The sequence below is a fragment of the Aulonocara stuartgranti genome (genome assembly GCF_965226115.1).
Source record: "Aulonocara stuartgranti genome assembly, chromosome: 1".
NCBI lineage: Eukaryota > Metazoa > Chordata > Actinopteri > Cichliformes > Cichlidae > Aulonocara > Aulonocara stuartgranti.
In genome coordinates, this window is record NC_138939.1 from 11,361,785 (window position 1) to 11,379,930 (window position 18,146).

An 18,146-nucleotide genomic window follows, 5' to 3' on the forward strand; every position below is an offset into this window, starting at 1 on the left:
AGTCTCACTGTGGCTGGGAGGGAGGGAGGGTGGACCAGAGGATTGCCTACACAACACATAAATGTTCAACAGCTTCTTCATTGTTTCTGAGAGAACAATAATGACTAAAGGTTGCTTTTTAAAAAAACAAACAAACAAACAAACAAACAAACCTAATTACAGCAATAATGACAGTTAAGCCACTTTATGTGTGCCTCTATTTTGAAATACTATTTACAAAAATGTTATTATTTTGGTTTGTTATAAACTTTAAACTTTTTCAAAAGTATACGATTATATTTTTGGACAAATCTTTCGATGAAACATAAATTTTTATGAGCTTTTATCATGTTTCGGCCAGTGCATTTATTAGGGTGGGTCTGGGTTGATAACTGCACATTTCTGGCCAGAAATGTTTCAGCAGTGTTACATAAGTAGTACATATGTAACACTTGCTTTCTGTTACCAGCTGATACCCTACATTTGTATAGACATTGGATGGTGTGAGGTTGGGGAGTTGAGTGGGGGGGGGGGGGGGTTACGGTGGGAGCTGAGGGGGGGGGGGGGTGTTAGGTTTCCTTTTTTCTTTTTCTTTTTTAAGAGAGACACAGTCCTCCTGTGTCTTCTCCAAGCTTCACATGTAAGATCCAACAGTGTGAAGCACATAGCAGCTAGAAACTGTAATGCCACAGATCAGAGAGGCTTCATCATCACCATCTTCATCGCCGTACGATCAGAGCGTGAGACTTCACATCTGGAGCACAGGAGACATTCTGTGATAAGTCCTCCTTCTAGCTTGTCCCACAAGCAGTCGGTGAGATTTACTCACAACAAAAAGGGTTAATGACATAATTTCCATGAAAACATGTATTCATTCTTTGTAAAGTGTTTAAATTGTGTTTTCACTTGACCTTAGGAGTGTTAGAGTGTATTGTAATGTCTGTACTCAGGTGTTTCCCTCTGTGATCCATCCCCATCAGAGCTGAGACACTCAGGACTGAACAGACTGCACAGTTTCTGTGACCGAGCCTCCAAAACACCTTCTTTGAAACCACTCATGATAGAAGGGCTTCATATTTGCAGCAGCACTACTACAGGTATTCAGTTTATTACAGGATGTGTTTGTTTCTTAGGACCAGCTCTGAGTGCACACTACCTAACATATACACCTTTCTGTTCATTACAAACCAACTACTCTGGATCATACGGCCAGTTGGCAGGAATGTTGCTGCAGGAAAACATCCCTGGAGATCACCATCATTGTCAGACTGACTGTGCCTCCTCTGTGCAGTGTCAAGATCCTCTCTAAATGAGTGTGTAAGTTAACATTTTCATTATTTTATTCCCTTTGACAAGACAAGTATCACTGATATTTACATTTACAACTACATATGTTCCCGTTTTCTGCTCTTCTTTTAAAGTCCTCAGCTATCCTGCTTCTGTGCTGCTTGCCACACATCAAACACTGGCCGGATGACAGGGAGGATCCACTCTGAAGTCACTGGACATGATGAGGATCATATGGGACTTCATAGTTTCACAGAAACATTGTGCTCTGTGATTACAGGTTTTAAATGGACATAATGACTGCCTCTCTCTGATCAACAGGCTAAAGGATTGTTTTCATTGTTAGTGCTCTGTACAATGTATGCTTATTTAATATTTCATCACAGAGCAAACCTTTATTTATTTAACATTTTTTTATTTTGTTTTAATGTTGAATTAACTGTGGGGATTTTTTTAAGTGGGCACTTGGGATGTCATATGACCAGAAATGTGGTAACTGGAATTCAACAGTATGGAAGAAAAAATCTGCTGAGAACGAAACACATACAAAAACCCCCAAGAAAATTCAAATTCATTCCATGTAATCCAATCTAAAACATTTTAAACTGCTGAACAGCAACACAAACAGTGTTAAAAAACAGTGTTAACAGAATGATTATGATGATTTTGTACCAAAGTTTCAGGTCACATGGCACACCTAGTGTGTAGTGTGGGGTATCAGCTGGTAAGTATAGGTTTTTTCATATTTGTGTCCTTAGAGTTTAGATAGATAAAGCCTTGTGTATAATAATTAGTCATAACCACAACTCAAAGTCAGGGACTAACTAAATTTGGGACTTTGTGTCTGAGCCCAGGTTAAAACAATGTGTAAAAAAGCATTTAGTGGCATGGCTGAACAATGCTGTATTGATACTTATTTATCCATGTTCACAAAAAGGACTAATGTGTTTATTTGATTATTTGCATGTGTTAAACTGTGTCACCACCTTAGGCTTTCATTTGAGTTTACTCACAAATCTCTATACAGTTCTCTTTTACCACTGTGTGGATTCTGTTTACATTAAAACATAAAAAAGAATGAGTAATAAAAAGATGTGTAGACAGATCAGAAGATTAAGTAGACCGATAGAAACAGCTGTTCAGCCATGTTCTAAGAAACCAACACAATTTAAAGGTTCAGGATTGTGGTTTTAAAAGTTGAATTTTCATGTATTTCATATGTTGCTCATTATTTTTTATTTAGTTATTTAATTTAGTTATTTTTCTTTATTCTACCAGTCCTTTTCAGAAAGAAGCTGTAAAATATGACTTAAGATTTTTATGTTATTTTCTATGACATACAAAACAAATTGATGTATGTAATACTATGATGAAAAACATCATGCTGTATATTAAAGTTTGTATTTTCTGCAGAATGTTTGTTCATCTTTTAAGTTCATTTCAATTAGAAGAATATGAACTTTTAATATTCATTCAGAGGTTTTCTGACTCTAAATTTTCTTTTGTCATTACTCATCTTTTTATTATTTACATTTTAAACATGCTTAGCTTTTTCCAACTTCTTCTATGTGAACATCAGCTTTCAAAGGTTCTGCACTTTTATTTGCAGGTTAAAAATTCTGTATTTTCCAGCTCATTCAGATTTTTAACTTAACATTCAGCAATTAATTCATTTCAGTGCATACATTCAGATTCAAGCATTCACACTGCAGTTTCTTCAGAAAATGCACTTTCTAGTTATTATTATTATCTATTCCGTACGTTTTTTGAAAGCCTACTCCTTCAAAACCGTTCAACTTAGAAAAACCATTCAAACACCATTAGATTCCTATTCTTTTGGACAACATTGCTTCTATTTTTTCTCATTTTTAACATTTATATTTTTAATTTTATTCAACTTTTTTCAACAAAAATTTATAATGTATTTCAATGGGGAGACCCTTCAAATTCTCATTCAACTTCCTCCTCTTTAAACTGTATCTACTTCCACATACATTGACATAGAGCCACCATTCAAACTTTAAAACGAAGACAAGACATTCAACTATTCAACTTGTATTTATCTTTTCAATATCTATTATACTTTTTCTTCAGTTCCAGTTTAAGTTTCATGATGTTTTTTCACCCGTTTCAGAGTTTATAATGGGTGTGTATGGGACGGAATGTTGGGGCTAGAGTGAGGCAGCTCAACTGCTAGAGTGAGAGGAGCAAAAAAATTAATCTTAAAATCTTTTTTAAAACTGCTGCTGTGTCCACAGCGTTTGCTTTACAGGTATGATTTTACCCTCAAAACGTAGCCATGGCTGTCCTCTTTCATCCAATGTGTTTACTATTGTCCTAGGTGTTACGGTTCTTTCATAAATGTCACCAATGCACAGCCTCCTCCCTCCAACTCTTCCATAGACTCTAATGTTAAAACGGCTCAGAAGGTTGGTTTGAAAATCAGAAGAGCATGGTGTTTTTACACTGTCACCACGTCCATATAATAAACTCCACAGGCATGAAAACTGAGAATTAGGTAGAGTGGACATTGCTGCCGCTCACGGTGAAAGAATTTCGTCAATACGACCTATACTTTTCATTTGGGAGCGATTTGTTTCGGCCTGACTTTTCTGTTCATTTTAAGCAGCAAAAGTGAGGCGCATGTCTGTGTACGTGTGTATGGAGCCATTGGGTGCAGTCACTATAGCAACCAGGCTCACACCTGCCTGCTTAACGAGCTCTGCCTGCCACTGTGCCAAGATTCATCTTAAGCACTTCTCTTTCAACTGCTGCTGTGTCCACAGTGTTACAGCCATCATTTTACCCTCAAATTGTCGCCATTATTGTTCTCTTTCCAACATCTTGTCTTTCAAAGCTCAGGCATTTAAACTTTTTAAACTGTGTGGATCAAAGTGGAGGGATCACATTTGAGTCATTCAGTGATTCAAAGAATATGACCTTTTAATATTCTTTCAGATGTTTTCTGACTCTAAATGTTCTTTTCTCATTTCTTAGGTTTTTCTAATTTACAATTAAAACATTTTCAGCTTTTTTCCAACTTCTTCTTCTGTGTAACCTTCAGCTTTTAGCAGTTCAGCACTTTTGTTTTCAGGTTAAATTCGGGTTTTTTTTTTTTTATCTCATTCAAAATTTTTAACTTAAATTCAGTAATTATTTCATTTCAATGCATACATTCAGATTCAAGCATTCACACTGCAGTTTCTTCAGAAAATGCACTTTCTAGTTAGTGTGAATGCTTGAAAAGCATTCACAGTATTGTTCTTCTAATCTTTATTATTGTGTGGATGCTTTAAGCATCCACACTATAGAGTTCCTGTTTCTCTTTATTCTTTATTATTATTATTATTCCGGGTGTTTCCGTACACTTTTCGCCGTTTAACTACTTCCACAATTTTCAGCCGATTTTCACCGTTCAAATTTTAAACTATTCAGCTATTTTTGCTAATTCCTGCTACGATTTTTGCTATTTTTAACTATTATACTTTTTAAAATATTAAGCTTTTTTCCTTTAATTTGTCCCATTGAAATGAATGGGAAACTTCAGCAATTCTGCTAAAATTTGCTTGTTTTTGAAACTTAACTACTTCCTCATATTTTCACCTAGAACAACCATTCAAACTTTAAAATGTTCACAAATTATTGGGCTATTCAGGTATGATTCAGCTTTTTCAAATGTTTTACTGTTTTACTTTTATGCCTCTTAAAGTTTTGAGTTGCAAAATTGTGATTTTTCACAAAATACATGTGTTGTTATGGTTGCTATGCTCTTGGCTTCCAGTGTGCCACTGAAGGTTTTGCAATTTTCACTTCATGTCCGAACAACTTCCTGCTACTTGCTCAATTTTCACTCAACTTCCACAAATTATACATCAAAACGTAGGTATTTTTGCTGGCTTTCAGAAAATGTCACCATCATTGTTGTGGGATTTATAGAATTTTTGCAAATCTCCTCAGACTAACACAAGGTCAGAAAACTCTCCATATAAAGTCAATGGAGAGCTTGTTCAAAATCACCGCTGGATTTCTGTAATGAGAGGCATATTCGAATCGTCATATCTCCTTAACGAAGCAAAGTTAAGACATGAGGCTTGTCCCCGAATATCTTCAGACACCCCTGACGCTCACAATTCAAGAATTTCTTTCTCACCTATTACCGTTCTGAAATGAGTTGGACTTGTTTGAGGGTAGGAAATTCGTCCTTCGCTCAGATTTCTTCAGATTTCAAACTGTGGAAATGAACCACTTTTTTCTCTCGTCATAACTTTTTGTTGGATTTCCACAGAGACCTGAAAATTTCCATGATTGTTCACCAAAGCCTGCTGTCTCTTACGGTGAAAGAATGATATCGATACTCCAAATAGATTTCGAGTTAGAAAGCGTTGTTTGAGGGCAAGTCAAGGCAGTTTTTGCTTCGCTCTACTCAGTTATGGTGCATTACAAGTCAAATATCTTTAATAATTCATATTTTAATGATAAATTGTAAACACTGGAAGATTCCCCCATCTCTTCTGAACAAAACGGTGTAAGAATGACCGCTCTAGCCCCTACGGTTTGGAAATTATGGTCATTTGTTTGAGGGGAGTCCTCACTATGAGAAATAGGCTGCAATAATCCTGTGCCTCTCTGTGCTGCGTGTGTAAAAAGAGGCACATGTTTTGGCGGGAAAAAGTACACAGGCTCTCTGATTGGTGGATTCAAATTCAGCAGCTCCCAGGCTGACCTAGAAACTTACTTCTCTCTCCCTGTGCATTTTTTTGCTGATTTTTTTCATTTAACAAGTATATTTGAGGGACCCTCAGCATGTTCAGCATTTTTTCAGCTGTCCATTTTGCTTTTCCAATTTTTCTGTTTAACTTATTACTATTGTGCTAAATAATACTATTTCTGCTATTTTATAAGATTTGTGCCTAATATAGTATTTCTGCTAAATTACAATATTTCTGCTTTTTATACTATTTGTGCTAAAACATAGTATTTCTACTAAATGTAGTATTTATGCTTAATCATACTATTTCTGCTTTTTATGGGATTTGTGCCTAATATAGTATTTCTGCTTTTTATAGGATTTTTGCTCAAACATAGTATTTCTACTAAATGTAGTGTTTATGCTTAATCATCCTATTTCTGCTTTTTATAGGATTTGTGCTTAATATAGTATTTCTGCTAAATTATAGTATTTCTGCTTTTTATAGTATTTGTGCTAAAACATAGTATTTCTACTAAATGTAGTATTTATGCTTAATCATACTATTTCTGCTTTTTATGGGATTTGTGCCTAATATAGTATTTCTGCTTTTTATAGGATTTTTGCTCAAACATAGTATTTCTACTAAATGTAGTGTTTATGCTTAATCATCCTATTTCTGCTTTTTATAGGATTTGTGCTTAATATAGTATTTCTGCTAAATTATAGTATTTCTGCTTTTTATAGTATTTGTGCTAAAACATAGTATTTCTACTAAATGTAGTATTTATGCTTAATCATAGTATTTCTATATATATCTGCCAGGTCCCCAGGCAGCCAATCCTCTGTGAGGACTGAGAAATTCAAATTTTCAAATCAGGGCCTGCACGGCTTCCCAGCCAATCATATATGTGTCCTGAGGCATTCAAATTTGCATATTGGGGCCTTCATGGCTTCTAAGCCAGCCAATCATATCTGAGGGCTGAGGAATTCAAATCCACAAATCAGGGCCTGCACAGCTTCCCAGCCAGCCAATCATGTATGTGGGCTCCAGGTATTTAAATTTGCATATTGGGGAATTCGTGGCTTCTAAGTCAACAAGTCATCCATGTCATATATCTCTAAAAATTCATATTTTAATGATAAATTGTCAACACTTGAAGATTCCCCCATCTCTTCTGAACAAAACGGTGTAAGAATGACCGCTCTAGCCCCTATGGTTAGGAAATTATGGTCATTTGTTTGAGGGGAATCCTCACTATGTGAAATAAACTGAAAGAAGCAGGTCTATGTCTCTGTGCTGCGTGTGTAAAAAGATGCACCTTTTTTGGCGGGAAAACGTAAACAGCCTCTCTGATTGGTGGATTCAAATTCAGCAGCTCCCAGGCTGACCTAGAAACTTAGTCCTCTCTCCCTGTGTGTGTGTGTGTGTGTGTGTGTGTGTGTGTGTGTGTGTGTGTGTGTGTGTTTGTGTGTGTGTTTAGTGGGAGAGAGAGGACCCTGCCCTTATTTGACAGCATGTCATTGTAGGATTTAAATTGAACATAGTTAGACTGGTTGACTGGATTAGAGCCTGTGTTTGTGTGTCCCTCTGTGCATTTGTGTTTCAATAAGTTATTACTATTCTGCTAAATCATAGTATTTCTGGTACTTTTCGGTACTTGTGCTAAATACAGTATTTCTGCTAAATCATACTATTTCTGCTTTTCATAGGATTTATGCCTAATATAGTATTTCTGCTAAATTATAGTATTTCTGCTTTTTATAGGATTTGTGCCTAACATAGTATTTCTGCTAAATTATAGTATTTCTGCTTTTTATAGGATTTGTGCTTAACATAGTATTTCTGCTAAATTATAGTATTTCTGCTTTTTATACTATTTGTTCTAAATTATAGTATTTCTGCTTTTTATAGGATTTGTGCTTAATATAGTATTTCTGCTAAATTATAGTTTTTCTTCTTTTTATAATATTTGTGCTAAAACATAGTATTTCTACTAAATGTAGTATTTATGCTTAATAATAGTATTTCTATATATTTCTGCCAGGTCCCCAGGCAGCCAATCCTCTGTGAGGACTGAGACATTCAAATTTTCAAATCAGGGCCTGCACAGTTTCCCAGCCAATCAAATAAGTGTCCTGAGGCATTCAAATTTGCATATTGGGGCCTTCGTGGCTTCTAAGCCAGCCAATCATATCTGAGGGCTGAGGAATTCAAACCCACAAATCAGGGCCTGCACGGCTTCCCAGCCAGCCAATCACATATGTGGTCTCAGGCATTCAAATTTGCATATTGGGGAATTCGTGGCTTCTAAGTCAACAAGTCATCCATGTCATATATCTCTAAAAATTCATATTTTAATATTAAATTGTCAACACTTGAAGATTCCCCCATCTCTTCTGAACAAAACGGTGTAAGAATGACCGTTCTAGCCCCTACGGTTTGGAAATTATGGTCATTTGTTTGAGGGGAGTCCTCACTATGAGAAATAGGCTGCAATAATCCTGTGCCTCTCTCTGCTGCGTGTGTAAAAAGATGCACCTGTTTTGGCGGGAAAAAGTACACAGGCTCTCTGATTGGTGGATTCAAATTCAGCAGCTCCCAGGCTGACCTAGAAACTTACTTCTCTCTCCCTGTGTGTGTGTGTGTGTGTGTGTGTGTGTGTGTGTGTGTGACAGAGAGAGAGAGAGAGAGAGAGAGAGAGAGAGAGAAAGGCTTTTAATGGGATGATCTCATTCTAAGATTTAAATTCAATATATTTAGACTGGTTGACTGAATTGGATCTTGTGTGTGGGTCTCTCTGTGCATGTGTGTTTCCTCATGTGTACATATTTGTGATTGTGTGGCTGTAATAAATTTTTTTGCAGATTTTTGTCATTTAACAAGTATATTTGAGGGACCCTCAGCATGTTCAGCATTTTTTCAGCTGTCCATTTTGCTTTTCCAATTTTTCTGTTTAACTTATTACTATTGTGCTAAATCATACTATTTCTGCTATTTTATAAGATTTGTGCTTAATATGCTATTTCTGCTTTTATAGGATTTGTGCTTAATATAGTATTTCTGCTAAATTTAGTATTTCTGATTAATTATAGTTTTTCTACTAAATCATAGTACAGTATTTCTGCTTTTTATAGGATTTGTGCTTAATATAGTATTTCTGCTAAATTATAGTATTTCTGCCAAATTATAATATTTGTGCTAAAACATAGTCTCAATTTAAAATTACAATATTCATAGTTCATCACAGTGTCTCTGGTAAATCACAATATTTCTGCTCTGTTGTACTATTTTTCTAAATCATAGTGTTTCTGTAATGTTTAAGTATTTTTGGCTAAATATATTCTTTCTGTTATCTTATACTATTTCTCCTAAATTCTTGTATTTTTGAGAAGTTATCATGTTTCTGGTAAGTTACAATATTTCTGCTAAATTCTGCTATGCTATTGTATTTCTGCCAAGTATTATGTTTCCTCTAAGATATTGCAGTTCTGCTAAGTTATTCCATTTTAGCAAACTTCTTTTGCTTCTGCAAAGTTTTTACAATTTCTGCAACTTTTCAGCTTTTTCAGCTACTTTTTGCATACAGCTTCAGCTTTAAGCATCCACACTGCATTTTCGCAGGAAATGCAAATTTTTCTAGTTATTAGTGTGAATGCTTGAAAAGCATTCACAGTATTGTTATTCTAATCTTTATTATTATTAGTGTGAATGCTTGAAAAGCATTCACAGTATTGTTCTTCTAATCTTTATTATTATTAGTGTGAATGCTTGAAAAGCATTCACAGTATTGTTATTCTAATCTTTATTATTATTATTATTATTATTATATTTTATTTTTCCGTACGTTTTTTCAAAGCCTACTCCTTCAAAACCGTTCAACTTAGAAAAACCATTCAAACATCGTTAGATTCCTATTATTTTGGACATGACTGCTTCTAATTTTCTCATTTTTAACATTTATATTTTTAATTTTATTCAACTTTATTCAACAAAAATTTCCCATGTATTTCAATGGGGAGACCCTTCAAATTCTCATTCAACTTACTCATTTTTAAACTCTTACTACTTCAACATACGTTCACATAGAGCCACCATTCAAACTTTAAAACGAAGACAAGACATTCAACTATTCAACTTGTATTTATCTTTTCAATATCTATTATACTTTTTCTTCAGTTCCAGTTTAAGTTTCATGATGTTTTTTCACCCGTTTCAGAGTTTATAATGGGTGTGTATGGGACGGAATGTTGGGGCTAGAGTGAGGCAGCTCAACTGCTAGAGTGAGAGGAGCAAAAAAATTAATCTTAAAATCTTTTTTAAAACTGCTGCTGTGTCCACAGCGTTTGCTCTACAGGTATGATTTTACCCTCAAAACGTAGCCATGGCTGTCCTCTTTCATCCAATGTGTTTACTATTGTACTAGGTGTTACGGTTCTTTCATAAATGTCACCAATGCACAGCCTCCTCCTTCCAACTCTTCCATAGACTCTAATGTTAAAATGGCTCAGAAGGTTCGTTTGAAAATCAGAAGAGCATGGTGTCTTTCCACTGTCACCACGTCCATATAATAAACTCCACAGGCATGAAAACTGAGAATTCGGTAGACTAGAAGCTGCTGTCGCTCACGGTGAAAGAATTTTGTCAATACGACTTGTACTTTTAATTTGGGAACGATTTGTTTCGGCCTGACTTTTCTGTTCATTTTAAGCAGCAAAAGTGAGGTGCATGTCTGTGTCGTGTGTATGGAGCCATTGGGTGCAGTCACTATAGCAACCAGGCTCACACCTGCCTGCTTAACGAGCTCTGCCTGCCACTGTGCCAAGATTCATATTAAACACTTCTCTTTCAACTGCTGCTGTGTCCACAGTGTCACAGCCATCATTTTACCCTCAAAACGCCGCCATCGTTGTTCTTTTTCCAACATCTTGTCTTTCAAAGCTCAGAGATGTAAACTTTTTAAACTGTGTGGGTCCAAGTGGAGGGATCACATTTTAGTCATTCAGTGATTCAAAGAATATGACCTTTTAATATTCTTTCACATGTTTTCTGACTCTAAATGTTCTTTTCTCATTTCTTAGGTTTTTCTAATTTAAAATTAAAACATTTTCAGCTTTTTTCCAACTTCTTCTTCTGTGTAACCTTCAGCTTTTAGCAGTTCAGCACTTTTGTTTTCAGGTTAAATTCGGGTTTTTTTTTTATCTCATTCAAGATTTTTAACTTAAATTCAGTAATTAATTCATTTCAGTGCATACATTCAGATTCAAGCATTCACACTGCAGTTTCTTCAGAAAATGCACTTTCTAGTTCTATTTTTTTATTATTATTATCTATTCCGTACGTTTTTTGAAAGCCTACTCCTTCAAAACCGTTCAACTTAGAAAAACCATTCAAACATCGTTAGATTCCTATTCTTTTGGACATGACTGCTTCTATTTTTCATATTTTTAACATTTATATTTTTAATTTTATTCAACTTTATTCAACAAAAATTTCCCATGTATTTCAATGGGGAGACCCTTCAAATTCTCATTCAACTTACTCATTTTTAAACTCTTACTACTTCCACATACATTGACATAGAGCCACCATTCAAACTTTAAAACGAAGACAAGACATTCAACTATTCAACTTGTATTTATCTTTTCAATATCTATTATACTTTTTCTTCAGTTCCAGTTTAAGTTTCATGATGTTTTTTCACCCGTTTCAGAGTTTATAATGGGTGTGTATGGGACGGAATGTTGGGGCTAGAGTGAGACAGCTCAACTGCTAGAGTGAGAGGAGCAAAAAAATTAATCTTAAAATCTTTTTTAAAACTGCTGCTGTGTCCGCAGCGTTTGCTCTACAGGTATGATTTTACCCTCAAAACGTAGCCATCGCTGTCCTCTTTCATCCAATGTGTTTACTATTGTACTAGGTGTTATGGTTCTTTCATAAATGTCACCAATGCACAGCCTCCTCCCTCCAACTCTTCCATAGACTCTAATGTTAAAATGTCTCAGAAGGTTCGTTTGAAAATCAGAAGAGCATGGTGTCTTTCCACTGTCACCACGCCCATATAATAAACTCCACAGGCATGAAAACTGAGAATTTGGTAGACTAGACATTGCTGTCGCTCACGGTGAAAGAATTTTGTCAACACGACATGTACTTTTCATTTGGGAAGAATTTGTTTCGGCCTGACTTTTCTGTTCATTTTAAGCAGCAAAAGTGAGGCGCATGTCTGTGTCGTGTGTATGGAGCCATTGGGTGCAGTTACTATAGCAACCAGGCTCACACCTGCCTGCTTAACGAGCTCTCTCTCACTCTGCCAAGGTTAAACCTAAAAATGTTAGATTGTAGTAAGATTAACTTTTTCAATAGTACAATAAGACAGATTTGACAGGGTTTTGCCACAGATTAATAGTTTGTCACTAGTTAGTATATGTGAGACAAAAGTAAGTAGAGCATTGTGATTGGCACAAAGGTTTTTCAGATCTGGGCAGTTGGAGTCAGTTGATGACTTCAAAATCATCCTTTCTGACTGGATAATTAAAGCTCTCAGCATCTATTGGTCTGTAGTTAATTTCCCCACCTTTTAACTAACGTTTAACTAATCTAATCTCATTTAATGTTTCTGTTTATAGTCTGTATAGTTTATCTCCCCACGAATACACTCAAAGTAGTCTTAAAATAAAACCCACAAAACAGTTCAAGATTTAATACTTTTTATTTGCTCATTTAATGCCAGTTGCCCTGTTTTTCTGTATGTCACTCATTCGCTTATACTTGGGCAAAAAGTACCAATTTGTACACTAGTATAGTGTATTTTTTCCCTCTATCTCTCTATGTCTGTCACACACAGAGACCAACACACAGACATGTATATGCTCATTATTGCTGTTCAAACTGATGGTCAAATTTCCAAGCACCACCTGAACGCCTCATCTGTTTTTAACCTATCACTGGACCAACTGTCGTCATTCCGCTTCGCTCTCTGCTGTGGTAAGTACAGTACACTCAGTACTGCAGTGTTTTATTTTTATGATGGAAAAAATACATGTTTGACATTTAAACTCACATATCAAGTCCAACAGAGTTAAAAAGAATTCAAAGAAGAAAGAAAAAAGAATAACCTTCGCTATCATTTATATACGTTTATGATGTTTTGCTGTTAGCAGCAGTGCTAACGCTAGCTTCGATGCTAATGCTAGCAACAATGCTAATGCTAGCAACAATGCTAACGCTAGCTATAGTGCTAACACTAGCCTTAGCACTTGTTAACTGACAAAAATAATATTCCTGTGATATTTCTTGCCGGTCAGTGAGACAAAAGTAAGAAATGAGCTTTATTATTGCCATTGTGGCTCAGTTTTAACAGTAAGAGTGCTAGCGCTAGTAGCATTGCTAACGCTAGCTGCAATGCTAACGCTAGCTGCAATGCTAACGCTAGCTGCATTGCTAACACTAACTGAAGTGCTAATGCTAGCCGGAATGCTAGCGCTAGCAGCAATGCTAAGGCTAGTAACAGTCTAACAGTAGCCTTACATAAGTGGCAATACTTCAGTTAATTAGTTTGAATTGTAAAATGGCTGCTGTATCAGTTGGTGTGCTATATTACTCTATAATTACCCTGCTGACTATAAGTTCAGTGTATCATGTCGTGTGGGCTTTGTATTTCTGTTAGTCTGATAACACTGTACAGACAACTAACGTATTATTTCTCGTGTTACACTTTCAGGAACCTGACTGACACTGTGCTTTGCCTGGTAGGTGTGCACATACTGTAAGAGAAGTAGACCAAAATAATAAAATAATCTGACTAATATAAGATGTAAAGTGATGGGTTCAAACTTTGTGCTAGACCTTTTAAACACAATTTTATAATAAATACACATAAGTGCAGCTTAACAATTGGGCTAAAATATTTTTTTCGTACATTTTTGTAGTCACACATGTGATTAATTAATGATTCACTCAATCATATTTGTATTTAAAAATATTATTGCTGAATTTAATTAAATATTTATTCTTTTAAAAAGTGCCCAATTATGCAACTTTTTGCACATGGCAGCTGACAACAGTTTAGCTTGAATATTTGTTTTGTCCTTTTTCAGTAGTCACAATTAGTTCATACAATTACCATGTGATATAATTTTAATAAAATAATTTTTTTCTTGTTTTTTGTTCACAGTGTGCAGAAGAAGAACAAGGACCAGATCTCCAGTCTTCTCTCTCACATCCCAACCCCCCAACCCCTCTATCCTCTGTCCTGCTCCACCTGTTGTCTCTGCCTTCTTTCCATCTGTATTTCACTCTGTGGTTTGTGAGAAATTTTGCCAAACCAACAATCCTTTTGCGGTTTGATTTAAAGCCGTGTCTCTCCTGCTCTGTCTGTTCTCTCTGCTAAATTTTCTCTCTACCTGTTTTTCACTCTTGGCTTGCTGCTGAAAAACGCCAAGCCAACAAAGCAATAAAGAGTGCATATTTTGCCTCAACCTATGAACAAACTGAACAAACAAAGAAAAATCTGCGGTTTGATTTAAAGCCGTGTCTCTCCTGCTCTGTCTGTTCTCACTGCTAAATTTTCTCTCTACCTGTTTTTCACTCTTGGCTTGCTGCTGAAAAACGCCAAGCCATTAAAGCAATAAAGAGTGCATATATTGCCTCTACCTGAGAACAAACTGAACAAACAAAGAAAACTAATTCACGGTTTGATTGTGATTTCCCAGCCGTGTCTCTCCTGCTCTGCCTGTTCTCTCTTCTAAATTTTCTCTCTACCTGTTTTTCACTCTTGGCTTGCTGCTAAGTTGTGCCAAGCCAATAAAGAGAGTGCATAATATTCTCTCAACTGAAGAACAAACTGTCAAACGAAAGACAACTGTTTAAGACAAATAAAAACTGAAATATAAAAACAAAGACAACATCTCCTGGTGTGTGCCACTCTTATCTTGTGAACAATTTTTCTAAAGACTAAGAAACTTGCAGGTGTGTGAAAATGCCAAGGAAGCAGAAAAAGTCACAAGCTGCAAAACAACGCTGGAAAAAGTTTCATGAGTTTCACAGTGTACCAACATGTGAACAAGCTGAGTTTGATTTTCCTCAGAGCTCTGCAGAAGACAGTGTGTCTACAAAGACCAATTCTGACAGTGTCAAACAGGCAGGTCAACATGTTCCTGCACATGTACAACAGGTATCTTATGCTGATGCTGTAAAGAGTGGACTGCAGCATGAATTTAATGAACAACATGAGGTGTCATGTGACCCACAGGTGGGTTATGCTGATTTTTTGAAAAGAGGCTGTCACAGTGATGTGGCAGGACCATCTCATGCAGAAAGACTGAACCTTGAAAACCAGCCCTCTGTTATACATGTCTGTGCATCTCGCAGCCAGGCTCATCCTAAATATGGAGACTCCAGAAACAAGCAGTGCACATGTAACTCACTCACATTTCTTGCTTTCCTTCATGAGAATGAAAACATGACTACAGCTGACCTAAATCTGGTCTTGGATAAAGGTGATGTGATGTACAAAGAGGCCAAGAAAAGATTTCCTAAAAATATTCATTTGGCAACCGATGAGCTGCCAGACAAAGTTGATGCTCGCAGGTCTATGTATGATGTCGACATGACACAGCCTTCCCGGTATGGGACATTTGAAGAACCTCCAGAGGAGGCAGTAGATACCTTTCTGAGCTTAGAAGCAGGACTGAGCTGCCTGTTGTCAGATGTGCAGTATGCCTTACTGATTATGAGTGGATTGTGTATCGCAGTGTTCAGATCCACATCAGGCATATATGGTTTCTTTGACCCACACCCCAGAACACCCATTGGTCTTCCTCTACTACTACAGTCACGTAATCGTGGTACAGCTGTGATGCTGAAATTCACACTCCTCAGTGACATGATTAAGAGGCTCCAAGATTCTTATGAAATGATGGAGATATCACCCTCTTGTAACTATGAACTGAAGCCTGTGCAGTTCTACAGTATGAGCACAGTCAACCTGAGTGATACTATCACAGACACAGTCTGCAGACCAACAGCTGCCACTGCTGTGGCACCTACTCACTCTGATACAACTGTTGATGAAGCAAACCCCTCTACTCCAAGGAGAAACACAACCACTGATCCGACTGAAAATATCTTTTGTCAAATGTCCATTTGTACGCCACTGGTGAAACAAAAAGAAGTCCACATGACTCAGTTCACATCATATGAAGATCAGAATGAACCTCCTAATATACCAACTGAAGAACTATGCAGTGAATTAAGTTTCCTTCCATCAAGTGATGCTTTTTCATGTCAATCAAATGCTGCCATAACAAATGTTGCTGCCTGTGACCTTTCTGATATAGTTTTACAAAAACTGAAAAAAGTTAATAAACAACAAAGGCAAAAAATGAAAAGAAGATTAATGGCATCAGAGAAACCCAGAAATCAGAGAAAAGAAAACCAAAAAAGGAAAGAACAACAAAAGTATGCTTCAAATAAAGATTACAAAGAAAAGAAAAAATCTTGCACAAGCGAGACATATAAAAACAATCCTGAAGTTAGACAAAAACAACAACAGTATATGAAAAGACGTTACTGTGAAAATGATGAATTCAGACAGAAACAACAGCAATATATTAGAAGACGTTACTGTGAAAATGATGAATTCAGACAGAAACAACAGCAATATATTAGAAGACGTTACTGTGAAAATGATGAATTCAGACAGAAACAACAGCAATATATTAGAAGACGTTACTGTGAAAATGATGAATTCAGACAGAAACAACAGCAATATATTAGAAGACGTTACTGTGAAAATGATGAATTCAGAAAGAAACAAAAACAATATGTTAAAAAACGTTTTTCTGAGAATGCTACAGTTAGAAAGAAACAACAACAATATATTAAAAGACGCTACTGTGAGAACGATGAATTCAGAAAGAAAAAACAACAATATATTAAAAGACGCTACTGTGACAATGCTGAATTTAGACAAAAACAAAAAAACTATATAACTGAAAGGTATCAAGAAAACCCTGAATTCAGAGAGAGACAGAGATCTCGAGTGACTCAGCGTTATGCACGTGACAATGCATTCAGAGTAAGACACAGACAACTAATGAAACAACTAATGCGAGACAGGTATCAAAGTAATCTTGCATTCAGGATTATGCACAACATGAGATGTGCAATGAAAATAAAAAGGAAATACAGATGGGTGAACAGACAAACCCAAGAGAGTGACAACAGTGTGATCAACGAGGCCATATCTGTGTTCAAATCACAAATCAAAGCTGGACCATCATACCCATGTACTGTATGCTTCAAGGCTTCATTTCCAAACCAAGTGCGACCCTGCACAAGGTCAAAGTATGTCAAAAACCCACATGTAGTTGCAACATGTTTGACAGGAAAGTTTGTTCATGTTTGTGATGAAAACTGCAGAAATGAGCAGTGCAAAGTGCCTGATGAGAGAAAGAGAGAGTGGATATGTCACACCTGCCACGATCATCTTAAAAATGGATCCATGCCAGCACTTGCTGTTGCCAATAAGTTGGATCTTGCTGATATTCCAGCTGAACTTTCTGATCTCAACATACTGGAGAGACATCTCATAGCCAAGTGCATACCATTTGCCAAGATCATTCCTCTTCCCAAAGGCAGACAAAGAGCAATTAGAGGAAATGTGGTCTGTGTCCCATCAGAGGTACAGGAAACTGTTGAAACACTACCTCGATTGAGAATTAATTCTCAGGTCATGAGAGTAAAACTGAAGAGACGCTTGTCTTACAAAGGTCATCAGCTGTTTCAGACTGTAAGCTGGTCTAAACTTGTGCAAGCACTGCATAAACTCAAGCAGATTCATCCACAGTATAAGGATGTGAGCATCAGAGATGATGCTGAGCTGTGTGATCCAACTCTTCCTGATGAAGATGATGAGGATGATGATGATGAAAACATGAATGAGGACGATTATGATGAGGCTGATTTAATGGAAATTGACAGCTGTGAGAAAAATGCACTGAGTGAAGCACAAAATATAAATGAACAGGACATTGACATGTTACCCTGTGATGGTGAACAATCGCATGAACAGATGAGAGATGATTCAGAGCAAGCAGATGGACTGACTAATGGTGGTTTTGCACTCGAGTCCTGTTTGCAGCCCCCTGATGTGGCTGAGGAGATATTATGTTTCAGTGAAGGAATCTA

The 18,146-nt window shown here is 36.4% G+C and overlaps 2 protein-coding genes and 1 long non-coding RNA gene across 6 annotated transcripts in view; all 3 read left to right on the forward strand.

Moving 5' to 3' along the window:
• Positions 1 to 18,146, forward strand: part of loxl1 (lysyl oxidase-like 1) — a 301,527-nt gene that overhangs the window by 76,639 nt on the left and 206,742 nt on the right. The window lies entirely within an intron of this gene.
• LOC309712619 lies at positions 564 to 2,567 on the forward strand. Its single transcript, XR_014278341.1, has 3 exons — positions 564 to 1,076; positions 1,193 to 1,296; positions 1,401 to 2,567. It is a non-coding gene; the product is annotated as an uncharacterized lncRNA (long non-coding RNA).
• Positions 12,416 to 17,513, forward strand: LOC309692439 (uncharacterized protein; the record flags this gene model as incomplete). Its single annotated transcript, XM_082510918.1, has 3 exons — positions 12,416 to 13,705; positions 14,131 to 16,613; positions 17,510 to 17,513. Exons 2-3 carry the CDS (start codon positions 14,935 to 14,937, stop codon positions 17,511 to 17,513), a joined length of 1,683 nt encoding a protein of 560 aa, XP_082367044.1. The 5' UTR covers positions 12,416 to 13,705; positions 14,131 to 14,934.